The 23,089-nt window shown below is 44.3% G+C and overlaps 1 protein-coding gene across 3 annotated transcripts in view; it reads right to left on the reverse strand.

Annotated features, from left to right (window-relative positions):
- The window catches only part of CNN3 (calponin 3), a 711,458-nt gene that overhangs the window by 67,995 nt on the left and 620,374 nt on the right, over positions 1-23,089 (reverse strand). For all 3 annotated transcript variants that reach the window (XM_044085695.1, XM_044085694.1, XM_044085693.1), the window contains exon 6: positions 752-898. In XM_044085695.1, the coding sequence (XP_043941630.1) occupies positions 752-898 (147 nt within the window). The remainder of the gene's footprint in view (positions 1-751; positions 899-23,089) is intronic.

The following is a 23,089-nucleotide window of genomic DNA, read 5'->3' on the forward strand; positions in this document are numbered from 1 at the left end:
AAAAAAAACTATCCTAAAAAACTACAAAGAAATTCCCCTTTTTTTTTTTTTTAAAGAAGGAAGAGAAAAAAGGAAAAACTACCAACAATAGTAGAAAGAGTACTCGGAAGAGTTCAAAGAGATACCAACAATGGTACCAAGAAAAGTATCAAATAGTAGCTGAAAAAAGGGTAAAAAGTAATCTAATATACTAAATTATGGGAGGGAGGAAGAAGAAAAGTACTACATACAATTTAACTAACTCAACACTTGAAAGATGGAAATATCCAAAGAACACAAATGCTCAAGTGCTAAAGAATCCGCATCCAATGAGATCTGAGGTATGTTAGGTTGGTGGGGCATTATGGGTAAAGTGAGGAGCTCAAGAGGTCTAGGATCAGATAATGTAGTAGATGCAGCTGAGTTGGATCAGCCTCAGATACAAACCAATCAGTTGAGGGATGAATGAAAATTATATCAGATCCTTTTTTTTTTTTTTTTTTTTTTTTTTACTTGGAGGTCGCAAAAAAAAAAAAAAAAAAAAAAAAAAAAGCTTCCAGTTTCTGAAGTTTTAGACTACGTTTAAAGATATTACATAAAATATTTGAAAACCAACATGAAAATCTAATTTTTAACCTCTCAGAAATGACCATTTCTGTGACATAATAGAACAATGAACTTCTATCATGTCACAGAATGGTTAACATTTTTTGAGTGATTACGTTAAGTAACAAAAACATTTCTAAACTAGCAAATATTAAAAATTCCCTACCTGACTAGCACCTTTGTTAGTTCCCATCTGAAGGCTTATGGTTGTCTGGTCATAAGGCTTATCAGTGTTCAATTTTGGATCATAAAGGTGTCTCCTGGTCCCATAGGCAGTCATGCCTGATTGACTGGCACATTTATTGGTTCCCATCTGCACAAAAACACAGAAAAACACATTTTGTCTTTTACCAACCAAACAACTTTTTGTTTTAAAACAGTGTTGTTTATTCATTATGTTGCCAAGTCCAACAAAGATGAAATTATTCAACTACTACTCTACTGAAGACCCCATAACTTGTTTTACCTACAAATGTGAAGGATACTGGAAGCATGAATAATTTAAAATCAAAAGAACAGTTAAGTACTCAAAACAAAATGTGATCCACGTACTCGAGATATCAGTTGACCTTTGAAAAACATCTTCTGCTGTGGGTCTACTTTTCAGTTCTCCTCATTAAAACTACCTTATTGGATAGTTTTACTTGTGATCTTGGTACAAAACAGGCTTCAGGATCTCTAGTTTACAAATTGTTCCCAATTAGGAGCAATATAAGATTCAGTAATACAGTAAAGTACAGTTGTGTACACTTACCATAAATGTAGATGTTCAAGTGTATTCACTGTTGCAGTCATTACATTTGGGGTAATCTGCTGGCAGGTTGCACTCAGTCGGCCTGAATATCAAAGTCTTGGGTCCTGCGTCGGTTGCTGTCTCCTCTTCCATGACGTCAGGGGTATAAAACATGCAGCCAACGCCATTTTCTTCAGTTTTTCTTGCCCCAGATGTCAGGTGCCCCCCAAATGGGGAGGTAAAAAACATATACATATATATATATATATATATATATATATATATATATATATGCAATTGTAACAAACTTTACTTTCATCTAAAAGCAAATACACCACAAAGGCTGTAGAATATAGAGAAGGAAAGAAGTTCTAGAAAAAAGGGGGATGGCGGGTGGATAACCCAGACTGCAACAGTGAATACACTCGAACATCTACGTTTATGGTAAGTGTACACAACTGCACTATGTTCTTCGTGTTTCACTGTTGCAGTCATTACATTTGGGCAGAATCCCACAGCTATGGATGAGAGGCTGTAACTAAATAGCATTAGGAGTGGCTATAAGGCCCTGCAGAACTGCAGTGGCAAAGCCTGCCATGGACTTGGAGAAGAGAGGCAAATGATAATGCTTTGTAAATGTATGAACAGAGCTCCAAGTAGCAGCTTCTAGAACATCTTTGGTTGGCACTCCTCTGAGAAAAGCTGCTGAGATAGAAGCAGCCCGTGGAATGTGACCCGATTCCCTTGGGCACCGGTTTACCATGATGCAAGTAGCAGAAACGAATGCAGTGGCTTATCCACTTTGAAATGGTCTGCTTAGAAATAGCCTTCCCCTCTGATCCTGCAGCAAATGCCACCAGTAGCTACTCAGACTTTCTTAGAGATTTGGTCCTAAGTAGAATCTTAGTTGTCTGTGTACGGCCAAGGAATGCAGAATCCGTTCCCCCTTGTTGATTTGGGTAAAAAGTTGGCAGGTGAATAGTTTGGTTAAGAGCCACACTGGATACCACCCTTAGGCATCCTGAGGGACACCCTGTCCTGGTAAAATGTAATAAGCTCCACAGGCATGAGGGCCTGTAGTTCTGAAACCCTTCTTGCTGAAGTGATTGCCAGAAGGAAAGCTGTTTTCCAAGATAAAAACTATATCCGCAGTAGCTGCTGGTTCAAATGGAGGCAGGGTGAGCTTTTCCAACACAAAACTGAGGTCGCATGCAGGAATTGGTGATCTTCTGGGAGGCCTTAAATTTTTGGCCCCTCTAAGATACTGTTTTAGCAGAGGATGAGAAAAAGACGGGAAGCTCTGTGTTGTAATGAGCCGAGATTGCAGAGGCATGGATTTTTATTGATGAAAAAGATAGGCCTTTGTCAAGCATCTCAGTCAAGTAATGTAAAATCTGAGGAAAATTTGGCTTTGCTGTGTCCGTGCCTTGTGCTTGGTTCCAAGCACAGAATCTCTTCCATTTAGCAGCATAAGATTTTCTAGTACTAGGCCTTCTGGCTTCCAAAATGACATCCATCACAGATTTACTGAGAGGTGTTGTTTGAATAATTACATGATCAGCCACGCTGCCAGGTTCAGAGTTTGGAGCTGATTGTGCAGAATTTGATTGCTCTGCTGAGACAGTAGATGAGGTATTTGAGGCAAGTACCAAGGAGGGAGTTGAGACATATTCCTTAGAATTGGGTACCAGTGCTGTCGAGGCCAGTCCTGGGCAAATAGGATAATTTTTGGTTTTTCCTGTCTGACCTTTAGTAAGACCTTGGGGAGAAGAGGAAGAGGAGGAAAGGCATAGACTGATATGTTTTTCCAACTGAAGGATAGGGCATCCACTTTCCATGCTTGTCTGTGATAAGCCCTTGTGCAGAATTTGTCCAGTTGATAATTTTGGGGAGAGGCAAACAGATGTCCGGACTGCCCCATTTCTCTGTTATGCTGAAGACTTGTGGATCCAGTTTCTACTTGCGAGGGTCCATAAGATTTCTGCTTAGGTCGTCTGCCAGAGTATTTTGTTTTCCTGGCAGGAACTGAGCTTGAAGATGTACTTGGTAAGTCAAGGCTGTGTCCCACAATGCCATGGCTAGTCCGCAAAGGGGGTAGGAATGTGTACCCCCCTGCTTGTTTATGTACCACATGACCGTGGTGTTGTCAGTCTATCAGTAGTTGTCCTGGATGAAGTAAGTCCTTGAAGGCTGTCAGGGCATTCTGAACAGCTAACATCTCTGTCTGGTTAATATGCAGATGCATTTGCTTTGGGCTCCATATGCCCTGAATCTCCCTGTCAGGTGGCACCCCAAGCATAGTCTGACGCATCTGTAGTTAGGGTTTGGGTGGCAGGGGGTAGATTGAAAGACCGTCCAATGTTCTGATGACATGTCTCTGCCCACCAAAGAAACTCCTGTTGTAGGCAGGGAATGAGAGGAATCATTGTTTCCAGACTGTGACAATGTTGACTCCATAAACTTTTTAGATAGCACTGTAGTTTCCTCATATTCAGTCTTGCATACGGAATTAGTAGACTGCAGGATGCCATGAACCCCAAAGCCTGCAGAATTTGTCCTGCAGACAACTGGGTTGTTGTTGCCATCTGTTTGAAGTAAATAGTCAGTTGCCTTTGCTTGTCTGGCATAAGGTAAGCCATCTGGGCAGTTGTATTCAAGCTTGCACCCAGGAATGTAATCTTTTGAGAGGGTACCAGTTGTGATTTCTTTTCATTTATTGTGTAACCTAGGCATGTTAGAAGCCTTTTTACAAACGGCAGATGTTGAAGAATGTCCTTGTTTTCTGCTTGAATGAGACAGTCGTCCAAGTAAGGATAGATTTGTATGCTGCTTTGTCTGCAAAATGCAATTACTGGTGCCAGGCACTTTGTAAAGACCCTAGGTGCAGTAGATAAGCCAAAGGGCAGTGCAGAGAATTGGTAATGCATAAAACCAGCCTTGAAGCGGAGGTATCTTCTGCATGATTCCCTTATTGGGATATGCAGGTATGCCTAGAGTCACTAACCAAGCGTGCTTGCCCAGCATGGGCAGAAGCTGTTGCAAAGTCAGCAATTTGAATTTTGGGATGTCCAAGAATGTGTTCAAAATTGATAAATCCAGTACTGGACGGCAGGCATTATCTTTTCTGGGTACCAGGAATAGTCTTGAATAAAACCCTTGCCCTTTTCCTGTTCTGGTACTGGCTGAATAGCCCCCATATCCATGAAGGATGTAACTTGTTTCTGAGCCTCTGCCCATTGACTTTGTGGCAGACCTGGCCAACCATTTGGAATTGGCAAGGTATGGAAATGAAATCTGTATCCATGGGATACTATGTTTAATACCCACTTGTCCTGGGTTATTAACTGCCAATTTTGAGCATGAAGTGTTAATTTTCCCCCTAAGGGGGCTGCCAAAAGATAAGTGCTTGGTGATGGCAGAGGGAAGTCATTGAGACTATTTACTGTAGGGTTGTGCTTTGTTTCCTCCAGATTTGGAGGTAGAGGCACCCCACTGCTTTGAACTGTAAGAACTCTGTGATTGGTATCTAGAACCTTTTGAGTGCCTGGATTTGCCCCGTGAAGCTCTGTCGGACACAGGAAAGGACCAATTTTTTGTAGGCCAGTGTCTACTGAATCTGGGTGGCTGCACTTGTAAGAAATCTTTTACAGTTTGCATAGACTTAGCTTTGTCTTCCATTTTCTGCCTTATTACCAAAAAGAGTATCATGCTGTAAAGGTGCATCCAACAATTTTGCTTTAACATGATCAGGCAGATTTTGCTCCTTAAGCCAGGCATCCCTTCTAATCACAGATCCAGTAACTGCGGCCCTGTAAGAGGTCTCCAAGGAATCAAAACCACATTGCAAAATATGCTTTCCAACCTGTTCTGCTGCATGCAATAATTCCTGTAATTCTTTATTTTCCACACATTCAGAAATCAACATCATTTTCTGTTTCAATAATCCCATAACATGCTGTTGATATGAGTTTAGGGCCCTAATTGCCAAGGTTTCAGACGTATAAACCTTCTTTCCCCATCTATCCAGCGCCCTGGAACCTCTATCAGAGGGGGTAGGATTCTTGGCTGTAGAGGCCTTCACACCTTTGGGACACTGAGATAGTTTCAGGGTCAGCAAAATTTGTGGGAGTCAGGGACCCTGCAATATTTGTCTGGCTTGCTAGGAGCCAGAGGTAGGGAATCAGGAGCCATGCTTGATTCCGAAAACACATCAACAATGTCTAATACAGGAGGTATAGCCAAAGGCCTATGCTGAGGAAGAAGGAAAACCCTAAGCCTCTTTTTTGATTCTGAGAAATCCTGACTCTCCCAATGAAAATGTTCCCTTAAAGTATGCAAGGTTTCTCCTAAAGAATAATCTTCAAAAGGAGATGCAGATGGAATGGATTCCTCTGCATCTGAATCCTCATAGGGAGGTATAGAAAATTCCTGATCAGAAGAGGAATCAGTAGAAATAGAAACCTGATCTGAAGATTCATAATCAGTGTCTTGCCTAAGCCTCTTATCGTGGGGGGTTGGGAACCCCTAGGGGCCTGAGCACGTGGCTCATGCGTCGTTTTTTAGCCTTAGAAGTTACTTTGGTCTTTGAAGCTGGCGTCAGTCTTGTATAGAAATGTTGAGGCCTGAAAACACCCTCAGAAGCTGGTGCCTGCTCAGCGGCTCTGGACCCATACGAGGGAGAGACATTCGCGGGTACAATACTCTGAGAATCTCGCGTCATGCTGGACTCCACATGGGTCTCTGTAGAGGCCTGTGACTCACAAGTAGCGGGTATCAGGGGCTGCGAAAGCGCCTCAGAGTACCGGCCACTGGCTTAGGAGAAGCTTCGTTGTTGGTTTTGGACCTCGGTCTGTCTCTGTCCTTTTCTTTGCGTTTTTTGTGAACTCCAATAGTCAGACTGCTATCCGACGACATTTCATGGTAATTAAATCTGTTTCCAAAATATTGAAGCAAAGATATACAGACGCTTAATAGTGCATTGGCTCAATCTAGCAGAAAACCGACAGCAAGGCACGTTATGATCTGGGCCTAGGCAAGGAAAAGTACAAATGAAAATCCTTATGAGTATTTGCTTCCCACAAGTAATGCAATTAACTTTTACTGACATCTGTAAGGAGCAAGAAAAAGATTCCCCAACGGGGTACTTAGCTTTAATTGAAGACTTCGGTTCTGAAACTTGAATGCGAAAATTTCAGGAGTCGGCCGACCGGCACTTGCGAACTGCTTCTGCTTCGGGCACCCTGCGGCAAGAAAGACTGAAGAAAATGGTGTCGGCTGCATGTTTTATACCCCTGATGACCTGACGTCATGGAAGAGGAGACAGCAACCGATGCAGGACCCAAGAGACTGATATTCAGGCCAACTGAGGGCAACCTGCCAGCAGATTATCCTAAATGTAATGACTGCAACAGTGAAACACACGAAGAACATCGGAGTCTTTACTACATAAAAGAGTCGCATAGGGGACAGAGGGATGAAATAAAGACCCACAGCAAACGGCCTTCCTGGAGATTTTACATTATCACATTACCCTCCATTTGGCTAAAAATGGGCAGCAACAGCCAGAGAGACCATATGAAAAAAAATCACAGAAAGGTGAACACAAACAGAAATGCATCAAAGGACCCTGTCTCTCAACTTACTTCATGAAATTACTTGTGCTTCTGGAGTGGCAGCCCTTTAGTCTATTCATTTCCTGAAGCAAGAGTTGAGTGAACTGTGAGTGTGTCACCTTCCACAAGCTGGGAGATTGGGGGGTTTCATTAATCTCCATCTTAGTTCATGTGCAACAGGATAGCATGCAATGGGGATTTTAAGTTGTGCATCTACACCTCTATGTGCAACAGGTCTTATCCCTGCAACCCACACGTACGTGACTCCCAGACCATCAGGGATTCAACCACAGACCGTGACCAAACATAGTTTCGACCCCTGTCCTGAAAAGAAATGAGTAGGCTAAGCCTTGTCATTCCCCTCCCACATGCACACAGATTCAACAGATATACAAGCTGCAATCGGGTCACCTGGGTCATAAAGCTAGCAAAGGACACTGCTCATTTGGGGTTTTCATTAAGCCCCATCTTCCCCCGTACATGGCAATTCAAGTCCAAAAAGGCTAGCATGCAATGGGCATATGCAGTGTGCATCCACATTTCCACGTGCAACAATTAACAGGTTCTATCCCTGCAACATCCACTCTCCATCATGGATTCAACCATAGACAGTGTGTGCCCAAATATATATATTCCCCTTCTCTGCTCTGAAGAGAAATGAGTAGGCTAAGCCTTGTTGCCCACCTCAAAAAACAAAACAGAGCTTCAAAAGGTGCACACAAGCTGCAAATCAAATTCAGATCACCTTTAATAATAAAGATGTCACAGGACACATCACAATACAGTGGTGACTAAAGCATACCACCTGAGGATGGCACAGCAACAGACTAAAGCCAAGTTAGGGGCTGCATACCCTTGCAACCAATAATGGAAATGGAGACTTCTCCACAAGTAAAAATTCAACCATGTCTAACAAAGGCCAGTCAACATATTGATAACAGACACACCCTGGGATCCATCAGTTTTGCCCATCTAAGATATAGAAAAATAGATTTGCTAGTTCAGACTCCTATTCTGTTGGCCCTTACAGTCAAAAAGCCAAAAGTCCAGCTACAAGGAAGAATGGCTTCCAGATACAAAAAAATATTCAAACAAACAAAAAGGTCCAAGGTCTCCAGAACAGCCAACTCAAAGGGTGGGTGAGCAGAAAAGACCAAAAACGAAGCTCAGTAGAAAAAAAAATGAAGGCTTCTTTTTTAAATGTATTCACTTTGTTTACCAACACAGTACACTGATCGCAAAAGACCATTTAAAGGCACAGCCCAGTCCAATAGCAACTTTTCCACATCAGAGCTTCTCAAGATTCTCCTCCCCTCTCCCATAATGCACTGTGCGACACATGATGGTTGAAACAAGAGAGTGGGGAAATCAGGTTCTACAAAACTGTGCAGTCAGCCCAAGCTGTATCGAAACTGGGAATGAATGTAACAAAACAGCACAGACATGAACCCTGCCTGTGAAAGTCTAGGGAACCAATGGAGAGCACCAAATAAGACACTGATTCCCTAAAGTCACAGTGTTAGGGAAGGCTTTCTGTGACTATAAACTCACCACAGAAAATAAAGTACAGTTGTGTACCTACCATAAATGTAGATGTTAGAGTGTATTCACTGTTGCAGTCATTACTCTTGGGTTATCCTGCTGGCAGGCTACCCGCAGTCAGCCTGAATTCCAAAGTCTTGGTCCGGCGTCGGCTGCTGTCGCCTCTTCCCTGACGTCAGTGTCCCAGGGGTATAAAAGATGCAGCAGACGCCATTTTCTTCAGTTTTTCTTGCCCCAGATGTCAGGTGCCCCCAAAAGGGTAGGCTAAATAGATTATAACAATAAACATGCATGCACTAAAGTAAACATTTCCTTCATCTACGAGCAAATACACCACACAGGTTGTATAGAATAGAGAAGTACAGATAAAACCCAGCAAATGAAAGAGGGCTGGTGGGAGGGTAACCTGGACTGCAACAGTGAATACACTCGAACATCTACATTTAAGGTAGGTACACAACTGTACTATGTTCATCGTGTTTCACTGTTGCAGTCATTACTCTTGGGTAGAATCCTAAAGCTGAGGATGGGTGGCTGGGCTAAATAGGATTAGGAGAGGCTATGAGGCCCTGCAGAACTGCAGTGGCAAAGCCTGCTCTGGATTTAGAGTAGAGAGGTAAGTGGCAGTGCTTGGTAAAAGTGTGCACTGAACTCCAAGTTGCAGCCTCTAAGATGTCTTTGGTTGGTACTCCTCTGAGGAAGGCTGCTGAAGTGGCTGCTGCTCTGGTAGAATGTGGCCTAATGCCCTTAGGCACTGATTTGCCATGCTGTGAGTAGCAGAAACGAATGCAATGGCTTATCTATTTTGAAATAGTCTGTTTTGAGATGGCCTTTCCTTGTGATCCTGCAGCATATGCCACTAAAAGTTGCTCAGTCTTTCTGAAAGCTTTAGTTCTGTCCAAGTAGAAGTATAGCGGTCTGTGTATGTCCAAAGAATGCAGAAGTCTCTCCCCCTTGTTCTGTGGGTTTGGATAAAAGGTAGGCAAGTGAATGGTTTGATTAAGGGCCACACTGGACACCACCTTAGGCATAAATGTAGGGTTCGTCCTCAGAGAAACCATGCCTTGATGGAAAATGATAAAAGGTTCCACAGCCATGAGTGCCTGTAACTCCAAGACTTGCCTTGCAGAGGTTATTGCTAGGAGTAGAGCTGTTTTCCAGGATAAAAATTTTATATCGGCTGTTAAGGCTGGCTCAAAAGGAGGCAGGTCCCATGCAGGTATTGGCGCTCTCCTTGGAGGTCTTATGTTTTTGGCCCCTCTGAGGTACTGCCTTATTAAAGGATGAGAAAAGATAGGTAGTTCCGTATTGTAATGGGCTGAAATGGCAGAGGCATGAATCTTAATTGATGAAAAGGATAGGCCTTTGTCCAGCATCTCAGTTAGGTATTGTAAAATCTGAGGAATATTTGGTACAAACGTGTCAATTCCTTGTTCCTGGTTCCAAGCACAGAATCTCTTCCATTTTTCTGCATAAGATTTTCTGGTACTGGGCCTCCTGGATAACATCCATTACAGCTTTGGAGAGAGGAGTTGTCTGAATGGCTACATTATCCTCCATGCTGCCAGATTTAAGGTCCTGAGTTGGCTGTGCAGGATCTGATTGTTTTGTTGGGTCAGTAAGTGAGAAGTTTGAGGCAATGTCCAGGCTGGACATTGAGACAAGTTATTTAGGATTGGGTACCAGTGCTGGCGTGGCCAGTCTGGGGCGATCAGTATTATTTTTGGATTCTCTTGTCTGACCTTTAGAAGTACCTTGGGGAGGAGAGGCAGTGGAGGAAAGGCATATACTGTTTTTCCAGCTGAAGGATAGGGCATCCACTTTCCATGCTTGCTTGTGATAAATTCTCGTGCAGAATCTCTGTAGTTGGCAGTTGTGAGGGGAGCTAAATAGATCTATGTCTGGGCATCCCCATTTCCTTGTTATCATGCTGAAGACTTGTGGATCCAGTTTCCACTCGTGGGGATCCATGAGGTTTCTGCTTAGTTCGTCTGCCAGAGTATTTATTTTTCCTGGCAGGAATTGTGTTTGCAAGTAAACTTGATAAGTCAATGCGGTGTCCCACAAAGTCATGGCTTGTCTGCAGAGGGGGTAGGAATGTGCGCCTCCCTGCTTATGTGCCACATGACTGTAGTATTGTCTGTCTTTATCAGTAGTTGTCCTGGATGAAGTAGATTCTTGAAAGCTGTCAGGGCATTCTGAACAGCTAGCATCTCTTTTTGATTGATATGAAGATGCATCTGGCTTGCGGGCTTTATGCCCTGAATACATTTTCCTGCCACGTGGGCCCCCCCAGGCATAATCTGATGCGTCCATTGTTAGTGTCTGCCTGGCTGTGGGTAAAGTGAATGGCTGTCCCTTGTTGTGGTGACAGGCCTGTGCCCACCATCGAAACTCCTGTTGCAGGCAGGGAATGAGGGTAATTAATGTTTCCAGGCTGTGGCAATGTTGAGTCCAAACACCTTTTAGATACCATTGTAGTTTCCTCATATGCAGTCTGGCATATGGAATTAGCAGGATGCCATGAAGTCCAAAGCCTGCAGAATTTTTCTTGCAGATAAAGTACAGTTGTGTACCTACCATAAATGTAGATGTTAGAGTGTATTCACTGTTGCAGTCATTACTCTTGGGTTATCCTGCTGGCAGGCTACCCGCAGTCAGCCTGAATTCCAAAGTCTTGGTCTGGCGTCGGCTGCTGTCGCCTCTTTCCTGACGTCAGTGCACCAGGGGTATAAAAGATGCAGCAGACAATTTTCTTCAGTTTTTCTTGCCCCAGATGTCAGGTGCCCCCAAATTGGTAGGCTGAAAATATGCCAATAAAAATGCATGCACAAAAATAACATTTCCGTCATCTACAAGCAAATACACCAAAAAGGTTGTATAGGATAGAGAAGTGCAGATAAACCCAGCAAAGAAAAGGGGGATGGTGGGTGGGTAACAAAAAGGGGGATTGTGGGAGGGTAACCTGGACTGCAACAGTGAATACACTCTAACATCTACATTTATGGTAGGTACACAACTGTACTATGTTCATCGTGTTTCACTGTTGCAGTCATTACTCTTGGGTTGAATCCCAAAGCTGAGGATGGGTGGCTGGGCTAAATAGGATTAGGAGAGGCTATGAGGCCCTGCAGGACTGCAGTGGCAAAGCCTGCTCTGGACTTAAGAGTAGAGAGGTAAGTGGTAGTGCTTTGTGAAGGTGTGCACTGAACTCCAGGTTGCAGCCTCTAAAATATCTTTGGGTTGGTACTCCTCTGAGGAAGGCTGCTGAAGTGGCTGCTGCTCTGGTAGAATGAGGCCTAATGCCCTTAGGCACTGATTTGCCATGTTGAGAATAGCAGCAACTGAAACAATGGCCTATCCATTTAGAAATAGTCTGTTTTGAGATCGCCTTTCCTTGTGATCCCGCAGCATATGACACAAAGTTGCTCAGTCTTTCTGAAAGCTTTAGTTCTGTCAAAGTAAAAGCGTAGCTGCCTGTGTATGTCCAAAGAATGCAGAATTTTCTCACCCTTGTTCTGTGGATTTGGATAAAAGGTAGGCAAGTGAATGGTTTGGTTGAGGGCCACAATGGACACCACCTTAGGCATAAACGTAGGGTTTGTCCTCAGAGAAACCCTGTCTGGATGAAAAATGATGAAAGGTTCCACAGCCATGAGTGCTTGTAACTTCCGGGACTCGCCTTGCAGAAGTTATTGCTAGGAGCAGAGCTGTTTTCCAGGATAAGAATTTTATATCTGCTGTTAATGCTGGCTCGAAAGGAGGCAGTGTGAGTTTTTCCAAAACATAATTGAGGTCCCAGGCCGGAATTGGTGCTCTCCTTGGAGGCCTAATGTTTTTGGCCCCTCTGAGGTACTGCCTTATTAAAGTATGAGAAAAGATAGGAGGTTCCACATTGTAATGGGCCGAAATGGCAGAGGCATGAATCTTAATTGATGAGAATGAAAGGCCTTTGTTCAGCATCTCAGTTAGGTATTGTAAAATCTGAGGGATATTTGGTACACACGTGTCAATGCCTTGTTCCTGGTTCCAAGCACAGAAACCCTTCAATTTCTCTGCATAAGATTTTCTGGTACTGGGCCTCCAAGATAACATCCAAAACAGCTTTTGAAAGAGGAGTGTTCTGAATGGCTACATTATCCGCCATGCTGCCAGATTTAAGGTCCTGAGTTGGCTGTACAGGATCCGACTGTTTTGTTGGGTCAGCAAGTGAGACGTCTGAGGCAATATCCATGGTGGACCTTGAGACAAGCTTTTTAGGATTGGGTACAAGTGCTGGCGTGGCCAGTCTGGTGCAATCAGTATCATTTTTGGCTTCTCTTGTCTGACCTTTAGGACTACCCTGGAAAGGAGAGGCAGTGGAGGAAAGGCATATACTGTTAGATTTTTCCAGCTGAAGGATCGGGCGTCTACTTTCCATGCTTGCTTGTGATAAATCCTTGTGCAAAATCTCTGCAATTGGCAGTTGTGAGGGGAGGCAAATAGATCTATGTCTGGGCATCCCCATTTCCTTATTATCATGCTGAAGACTTGTGGATCCAGTTTTCATTTGTGGGGATCCATGAGGTTTCTGCTTAGTTCGTCTGCCAGAGTATTTGTTTTTCCTGGCAGGAATTGTGCTTGCAGGTGAACTTGAAAAGCCAATGCTGTGTCCCACAAGGTCATTGCTTGTCTGCAGATGGGGTAGGAATGTGTACCTCCCTGCTTGTTTATGTACCACATGACCGTAGTGCTGTCTGTCTTTATCAGCAACTGTACTGGATGAAGCAGGTCCTTGAAAGTGGTCAGGGCATTTTGAACAGCTAGCATCTCTTTTTGATTGATGTGAAGATGCATCTGGTTTGCAGACCATGTGCCCCGAATACATTTTCCTGCCATATGGGCCCCCCAGGCATAATATGATGCATCCGTTGTCAGTGTATGTCTGGCTGTGGGTAGACTGAATGGCAGACCCTTGTTGTGGTGACAGGCTTCTGCCCACCATCGAAACTCCTGTTGCAGGCAGGGAATGAGTGCAATTACTGTCTCCAGGCTGTGGCAATGCTGACTCCAAACACTTTTTAGATACCATTGTAGTTTCCTCATATGCAGTCTGGCATATGGAATTAGTAGAATGCAGGATGCCATGAAGCCCAAGGCCTGCAGGATTTTCCTTGCAGATAAGTGGGTTTTTGTTGCCAATTTCTTGAAGTAAGTAGTCAGATGCTTTTGTTTGTCTGGCGTGAGATAAGCCATCTGGGCAGTTGTATTTAAGCTTGCACCCAGGAATATTATCTCGAGAGGGCACTAGTTTTGATTTCTTTTCATTTACTGTGTACCCTAGGCCAATTAGTAATCGTTTTGCAAACTCCAGATGCTTTAGAAGAATGTCTTTGTTCTCTGCTTGAATTAGGCAGTCGTCCAAGTAGGGATATATTTGAATTCCTTTTTGTCTGCAAAACGCAACTACTAGTGCCAGGCATTTTGTGAAGACCCTGGGCGCAGTAGATAATCCTAAGGGCAGTGCAGAGAATTGGTAATGCATTGAGCCAGCTATGAATCGGAGGTATCGTCTGCAAGATTGTCTGATTGGGACATGCAGGTATGCCTCTTTTAGGTCCAAAGTTACAAGCAAAGCCTTCTTGCCCAGCATGGGCAGTAGCTGCTGTAGTCAACATCTTGAATTTTGGAACTTCCAGAAACGTATTTAGTATAGACAGGTCCAGTATTGGTTCCAGGTTTTGTCCTTTCTGGGTACTAGGGAAAGTCTGGAGTAAAATCCTTGCCCCTGCTCTTGTTGTGGTACTTGCTGAATGGCCCTCATGTCCATGAGGGCTGTAATTTGTTTTTGTGCCTCTGCCCATTGACTGTGGCAGGTCTGGCATACCTTTTGACCTTGGTAGAGTGTGAAAATGGAACCTGTAGCCTTGAGACACTATGTTCAGGACTCATTTGTCTTGGGTAACCATTTGCCAATTTGATGAAAAAAGTGCTAGTTTTCCCCCTAAGGGGGCCGCCAAAAGAAAAGTGCTTGGACCTGGTAGAGGAAATTATTGGGACAGTTTCCTGTAAGGCTGTGATTTGCCTTCTCCGCGTTTGGAGGTAGGAGCACCCCATTGTTTAGGCCAGTATGAGCTTTGGGGCTGAGATCTGCCTCTGGGACGCCTATATCTGCCTCTTTGTGGCCTGACGCTGGAAAGGACCAATTTTTAGAAGGCCAGTTCCTGCTAAACCTGGGTGGCTGTACCTGTAAGAAATCCTTGACTGTCTGCATGGATTTTGCTTTATCCTCCATTTTTTTCAACACCTCTTCTGCTTTAGTACCAAACAAAGTATCATGCTGTAATGGTGCATCTAATAATTTTGCTTTAACATGATCAGGCAGATTCTGTTCCTTTAACCAAGCATGCCTTCTAATAACAGAACCTGTAACAGCGGCCCTGCAAGAGGCCTCCAGTGAATCATAACCACATTGCAAAGTATGCTTTCCCACTTGTTCAGCTGCATGCAATAAATCCTGCAATTCCTTGTTCTCAGAACATTCAGTATTTGTCAACAATTTCTGTTTAAGCAGTGACATTAAATATTGCTGATATTTAAGCATATGAAACTGAATTTAAAGCCCTTACAGCCAGGGTAGCAGAAGTGTAGACCCCCCCCCCCCATCTGTCTAGAGCCCTAGAATCCGGATCAGAGGGGACAGGGTTTTTTGCAGTGGAAGCTTTGACCCGTTTGGGACCCTGAGATATAGTTTCTGGGTCAGCAGTGGGGTTTTTATATAGGAATTTATTAGAATCCGGGAACCTGTAGTATCTGTCTGGCTTAGCAGGTGCAGGGGGTAGAGAGTCAGGGGACAGCCCGGACTCTGAAAATACATCTACAATGTCTAGAACAGGTGGAATAGCAAGGGGTCTGTGCTGAGGAAGTAGCAGAAAGTCCCTGAGCCTTTTCTTAGATTCAGAATAATCTTAGCTCTCCCTGTGGAAATGCTCCCTCATGGTATGCAGTGTTTCCCCAAAAGAATAATCCTCAAGAGGAGAGGCTGAAGGAATGGATTCTTCAGCATCAGAATCCTCATAGGGAAGCATGGAGTAATCCTGTTCAGAAGAGAAATCAGAGGAAATTGATACCTGATCGGAAGAATCATACTCTGTCTCTTGCCTAGGCCTCTTATGAGGAGGGGGATGGGAGCCCCTGATCAAAGTAATTCGGTCTTCGGCCATTTTGAGCATCTGTTTTTTAGGCATGGAAGTCTGAGCAGGAGAATGCTGTACTTGTTTCTTTGTCTGTAGAGCTGCTTTAGTCTTTGAAGCTGAAGATGGCTTAATATATAGTTGTGTAGGTCTGAAGACACCCTCAGAAGCAGATGCCTGCTCAGCGGCTCCGGACCCATCTGAGGGAATTATTTCAGTGTCCTCAATACCTTGAGTATTCAGAGGCCCAGTCGGCTCCATGTGGGAGTCGGAAGCAGCCTGTGGTTCTGAGGTAGCGGGCACCAGGGGCTGCGAAAGAGCCTCACTGAGAACTGGCAAATGGCCTAGCAGAGGCCTCGCCGTCGATTTTGGACCTCGGATGCCTATCCTTTTCCTTGTCCTTGCGTTTTTTGTAAACTCCGGTTGTCGGCTGGTCCGACGGCATTACATAATTAAATCTTCGGCCAAAGTAATGAAATGCAAAATCGAACCGACGCTTAATAGTGTGTTGGTTTAAATCTAGCACAAAACAGACAGCTAGCAATGCTGTGATCAGGGCCTAGGTAAGGAATACAGTAAGAGTGAAAATCCTTATGAGGTATTTGCTTCCCACAAGAAATACAACTGTTAACTTTTTCTGACATCGGTATGGAGCAAGACAAAAGTTTCCCCAACGTGGTACTTAGCGTTAATGAAGACTTCGGTTCTGAAATTCGGATTTCAATATCCCAGGATTTGGCCGACCGGCACTTGCGAACTTCTTTTGCTTCGGGCACCGCGCGACAAGAAAGACTGAAGAAAATGGCGTCGGCTGCATCTTTTATACCCCTGGCGCACTGACGTCAGGGAAGAGGCGACAGCAACTGACGCCGGACCTAGACTTTAGAATTCTGGCCAACTGAGGGTAGCCTGCCAGCAGGATCACCCAAGAGTAATGACTGCAACAGGGAAACACGAACATCCAAGTGTTACACAAGAAGCCAAACTATCAGCAAAGAAAATTGCTCTGCCCAATTTCTCCACTTGAACCACAACAGTCCACATCTTAAAACAGGGGATGACCTGAAGGACCAGAAATAAAAACTACAAAGCTGCCAGGCTGGTTCATAGGTTGGTACTAGGCTATCGGCCCTAGGGCCTATACAAGCCTAGCCAAACAATTCCCCGGATAGTTCTTCCCACAATATTTACTTCCCTGGACCCCTGTCTAGCAGGGCGACTGACATGATCCCCGGGGTGACTTTCCTATCTCCCATCCAATCGTCAAGGTTCCTTTTAAAGAGGGCCAATGAGGCGCTCTGCTTGACGTGTATGGGCAGTCTATTCCAGAGTATGGGGAGTGTCTGGGTCAGAAAACAATCCCTCCACCAAGGTTTAGATCCCTGGAGCATGTGTCTCTGAGGGATTGGGATTTTTAAGTGGAGCATGTCCAACAGCTCAGGGTTTGACATGGCCTTGTATGTTAAGCACAGATCGCCTCCGAGTAGACAATATGCCACAGAGTATAGCTGGAGTTTTTTTTTTTTTTTTTTTTTTTTTTAAGACGGTCAGCATAGAGCATTTGCTTTAGGCCTGTGATTCTTTTAGTGAGGTATTTCTGCAGCCTTTCCAGCTGTTGCAGATGTCTTGTGAGGTACATACCAAACGGGCCGTTGTACTCAATAATGGGGCTAATGAAGGATGAGTACAGTGGGACAATGACGGTTTTCTGGATGAAATGCCCTTAGTGATGACGTGTGCCACATAGGATTTCCTGACTGTTGTGGCGATGTGGTAATCGAAGGTGAGACCACTGTCCACCTGTGTCCACAAGTCTCTCATCACACTTTCGGTGTTTAGTGTACTGCCACATATGTGGTAATTCATGGGTACATGGTTTTTCCAAAAGGGGATAACTATACATTTCTTGGCATCAAGCTTGAGCCCATGGCTCTGGCACCAAGCATCCGTTTCTGTAAGGCCCTTTTGTAGAATATCCACATTATTTGCGGATTCAATAATGGCTCCCAGTTTGCAGTCATCTGCGAACTTTGTTAGCCAGAGTCCTTTAGTGTTGGCCTGTACTTCAGAGAAGTAGATGCCAAACAAGAGCGGCCCCAGGACTGAAGCCTGAGGTACTCACTTGTCACGAGCTGGATTTGGAGTCTGCTACTTTTACAGTCTGGGTTCTGTCAGTAAGCCAGTTGGCAATCCATCGAGTGACGTAGGGATTTATGCCCAGCTTAGTAAGTTTATCTATGATTCCAGAGTGGGGGATGGTGTCGAAGGCCTTGGCAAGGTCCAGATAGGCTGTGTGGACCGCCTTACCCTCATCCACAGCTCTGGAGACTGATTCGAAGATGTCAATCAGGCTCAGGAGACAAGCTCGGCCCTTCATGAACCCAAACTGGGTGGGGTCCAGTGTTTGAAGGTTGCCAATGTCTTTGTTTATAAGTTCCATGATAATGCGTTCCATGCCCTTCCAGATCAGGCTCGTCAGACTGATGGGACGGTAGTTCCCAGGATCAAAGGTAGATCCCCCCCCCCTTGTGGAGTGGGATAACTGTAGCGGTGTGCCACTCAAGGGGCGTGAAGCCAGAGGTGAGGCTATGATTAAACATGACACTTAGGTGAGGTGCCAGTTCATTTTGTAGCTCATGTAGTACACAGCTCGAGATGTCATCTGGTCCCACGGATGCTGTATTCTTAGCTTTGAAGAGTGCGGTTTGTACCTGTGTGGCCGTGATTACCAGAATTTGGCAAAGTTTTGGTATTCAGATGGGCCCTTCAATTGGGGGGGGGGGGGTGAAGTTGGCACTAAATTGATCTGCCAGGATATTGGCAATATCCTTGGGATCAATGTATTTAATGCCATTCTGTTGTAGCTAAGAGCAGATCTGAGCATTGCCATTTAGATTATTGACATAACTATAGAATGCCTTGTGGTTGTCTTCGGAATCTTTGGCAATTTTATTTTCGTAACTAGCTTTGGAATAAGTATGAACTTCAGTCTCTTCCTTGAACTCAGCAAATGTGAAAGGAATACCCAATAAAAGACTACAGCCATGAAAGAAAAACATGAGGGAAAAACCGCAACACAGCTACAATACCACTGAAAGGAGATCCACCAACAGTTATCTGTAAAATATTCCCATCATTAGAAAGTACAGTTGTGTACACTTACCATAAATGTAGATGTTCGAGTGTATTCACTGTTGCAGTCATTACATTTGGGTAATCCTGCTGGTAGGTTGCCCTCAGTCGGCCTGAATTCCAAAATTCTGGGTCCTGCGTCGGCTGCCGTCACCCCTTCCCTGACGTCAGGTCGTCAGGGGTATAAAAAGATGCAGCCGACGCCATTTTCTTTTCTTGCCCTAGATGTCAGGTGCCCCCTAAAAGGGTAGCCAAAATATTTATATATATATATATATATATATATATATATATATATATATATATATATATATATATATATATATATATATATATATATATATATATATATATATATATATATATATATATATATATATATATATATATATATATATATATATATATATACACACATACATATACACACATACATATACACACATACATGCACCGATATAAACTTTACCTTCCTCTACAAGCAAATACACCACGAATCAAAGGAGGAAAGATAGGTTCCATCAGAAGAAAGGGAGATGGCAGGTGGGTAACCTGGACTACAACAGTGAATACACTCGAACATCTACATTTATGGTAAGTGTACACAACTGTACTATGTTCTTCGTGTTTCACTGTTGCAGTCATTACATTTGGGTAGAGTCCCAAAGCTATGGTTGGGAGGCTGGAGCTAAACAGCGTTAGGAGCTGCTATGAGGCCCTGCAGAACTGCAGTGGCAAAGCCTGCCCTGGATTTAGAGTAGAGTGGCAGATGATGGTGCTTTGTAAAGGTGTGCACTGAACTCCAAGTAGCAGCCTCTAAAATGCCCTTGTTGGCACTCCCCTGAAAAAGGCTGCTGAAGTGGCTGCAGCTCTGGTTGAATGTGGCCTAATGCCCTTGGGCACTGGCTTGCCATGGTGTAAAAGTAGCAGAAACAAATGCAGTGGCCTATCCACTTTGAAATAGTCTGCTTTGAGATAGCCTTTCCTTGTAATCCTGCAGCATATGCCACTAGTAATTGCTCTGTCTTTCTGAAAACTTTGGTTCTATCCAAGTAGAATCTAAGCTGTCTGTGTACATCCAAAGAATGCAGAATTCTCTCCCCCTTGTTCTGTGGATTTGGATAAAAAGTTGGCAGATGAATAGTTTGGTTAATGGCCACACTGGACACCACCTTCGGCATAAATGTTGGGTTTGTCCTCAGAGACCCTGTCTGGATAAAAAATGATAAAAGGTTCCACAGCCATGAGTGTCTGTAACCCAAACTCGTCTTGCAGAAGTTATTGCTAGGAGCAGAGCTGTTTTCCAAGATAAAAACTTTATATCAGCAGTAGCGGCTGGTTCAAAAGGAGGTAGGGTGAGTTTTTCCAAGACATAGTTGAGGTCCCAAGCAGGCATTGGTGGTCTCCTTGGAGGCCTTAAATTTTTGGGCTCCTCTGAAGTACTGCTTTAATAAGGGATGAGAAAAGATTGGTGGCTCTGTATTGTAATGAGCCGAAATGGCAGAGGCATGAATTTTAATAGATGAAAAAGATAGGCCTTTGTCCAGCATCTCAGTTAAATATTGCAAAATCTGAGGAATATTTGGCACAGCTGTATCAGTTCCTTGTGCCTGGTCCCAAGCACAGAATCACTAATTTTCCAGCATAAGAGTTTCTAGTACTAGGCCTTCTGGCTTCCAAAATGACATCCATCACAGCTTTATTGAGAGGTGTGTTTTGTATGACTACATTATCTGCCATGCTGCCAGGTTTAAAGTCGTGAGTTGGCTGTGCACGATCTGATCGTTTTGCTGGGACAGTAGATGAGGTATTTGAGGTAAGGCCCAAGCTGAGCATTGAGACATGTTCCTCAGTATTGGATACCAGTACTGGCGGGGCCAGTCTGGGGCGATCAGTATCATCTTTGGCTTCTCCAGTCTGACCTTTAGGAGTACCTTGGGGAGGAGAGGCAGTGGGGGAAAGGCATATACTGATAGGTTTTTCCTGCTGAAAGATAGGGCGTCCACTTTCCATGCTTGTCTGTGATAAATCCTTGTACAGAATCTTTTTAGTTGGTAGTTGTGAGGGGAGGCGAATAGATCTATGTCCGGGCATCCCCATTTCCTTGTTATCAAGCTGAAGACTTGTGGATCCAGCTGCCACTCGTGGGGATCCATGAGGTTTCTGCTTAGTTAGTCTGCCAGAGTATTTTTCCTTCCTGGCAGGAACTATGCCTGCAGATGAACTTGGTACGTCAATGCTGTGTCCCATAAAGCCATGGCTAGTCTGCAAAGGGGGTAAGAATGTGTGCCCCCCCCCGCTTGTTTATGTACCACATGACTGTGGTATTGTCTGCCTTTATTAGTAGTTGTCCCGGATGAATTAGGTCCTTGAAGGCTGTCAGGGCATTTTGAACAGCTAGCATCTCTCTTTGATTGATATGTAGATGCATTTGATTTGTGGACTAGGTGCCCTGAATGCCTTTTCCTGCCATGTGGGCCCCCCAGGCATAATCTGATGCATCCGTTGTTAATTTCTGCCTGGCTGGGGGTAGTGAGAATGGCTGTCCCTTGTTTTGGTGACAAGCCTTTGCCCACCATCGAAACTCCTGTTGCAGGCAGGGAATGAGAGTAATCATGGTTTCCAGGCTGTGGCAATGTTGTGTGCAGACACTTTTTAGGTACCATTGAAGTTTCTTCATATGCAATCTTGCATATGGAATTAGGGGTCTACTACTAATTACTGAGATGACCGACATCACACAAACCCGACCTACCTGCACCCTAACCCTAACTCACTTAACCCACACACTTCACCTACCTGCACCCTAACCCTAACTCACTTAACCCACCCCTAGCCCCAGCTCCCTGCAACACACACACATCACCTACCTGCACCCTAACCCTAACTCACTTAACCCGTCCCTAAACTACAGTCCCTCACTAGCACACACTTACCTTACCCGACCATACCTCCCGCGACGACACACACTCACCTTTCCCACAATCACCCTGTCGGTACACTTACCTGTCGGTCATCTGGCGGGAATCGGCATTAGTAGTAGACCCGGAATTAGTAGGATGCAGGATACCATGAAGCCCAAAGCCTGCAGAATATTTCTTGCAGGTAACTGGGCCTTTGTTGCCATTTCCTTGAAATAGTCAGTTGCCTTTGCTTGTCTGGCGTGAGATAAGCCATCTGGGCAGTTGTAATTAAACTTGCACCCAGGAATATTATCTCGAGAGGGTACTAGTTTTGATTTATTTTTGTTGACTGTGTACCCTAGGCATGTTAAAAGTCTTTTCACAAACGCCAGATGCTGTAGTAGAATGTCCTTGTTCTCTGCTTGAATGAGGCAGTCGTCCAAGTAAGGATATATTTGTATTCCTCTTTGTCTGCAGAAAGCAATTACTGGTGCCAGGCACTTTGTGAAGACCCTGGGCGCCTTAGATAAGCCAAAGGGCAGTGCAGAGAATTGGTAATGCTTTGAACCAGCCTTGAATCTGAGGTATCTTCGGCATGATTGATTGGGACATGCAGGTATGCCTCTTAGGTCTAAAATGACGAGCCAAGCCTTTCTGCCCAGCATGGGCAGAAGCTGCTGCAAGGTCAACATCTTGAATTTTGGTATATCCAGGAAAGTATTTAGAATAGATAGGTCAAGTATTGGTCTCCATGCTTTGTCCTTTCTGGGCACCAAGAACATGTCCATGAGGGATGAGACTTGTTTTTGAGCCACTGCCCTTTGATTTTTTGGCAGCTCTAGCCAACCGTTTGCCCTTGGCAGGGTATGGAAGTGAAACTTGTAGCCTTGTGACACTATGTCTAGGACCGATTTGCCCTTGGTTATTAATGTGCCAATTTCGAGAAAAAAGTGTTATTTTTCCCCCCAAGGGTGCTGCCAGTAGACAAGTGCTTGGTGCAGGCAGGGGAAGTCATTGGGACTGTTTCCTGTATGGTTGTGATTTGTCTTCTCCACTTTTGGAGGTAGAATCACCCCATTGCTTAGACCTGCACGAACCTTGCGGCTGGGATCAGCCCCTTTGAGGTCTCTGTCTGACACTGGAAAGGACCAATTTTTTGTAGGCCAGTGTTTGCTAAACCTAGGTGGCTCTACTTGTAAAAAATATTTAACCGTTTGCATAGATTTAGCTTTGTCCTCCATTTTCTTTAACACTTCTGCCTTAACACCAAACAAGGTATCATGCTGTAATGGTGCATCTAATAATTTAGCTTTGACATGATCAGGCAGATTTTGTTCCTTTAACCAAGCATGCCTTCTAATTACAGAACCCATAACAGCGGCCCTGCAGGAGGCCTCCAGAGAATCAAAA

This window comes from Protopterus annectens, chromosome 10.part0 (assembly GCF_019279795.1).
Source record: "Protopterus annectens isolate FY-2018-M chromosome 10.part0, PAN1.0, whole genome shotgun sequence".
NCBI classification, from domain to species: domain Eukaryota; kingdom Metazoa; phylum Chordata; order Ceratodontiformes; family Protopteridae; genus Protopterus; species Protopterus annectens.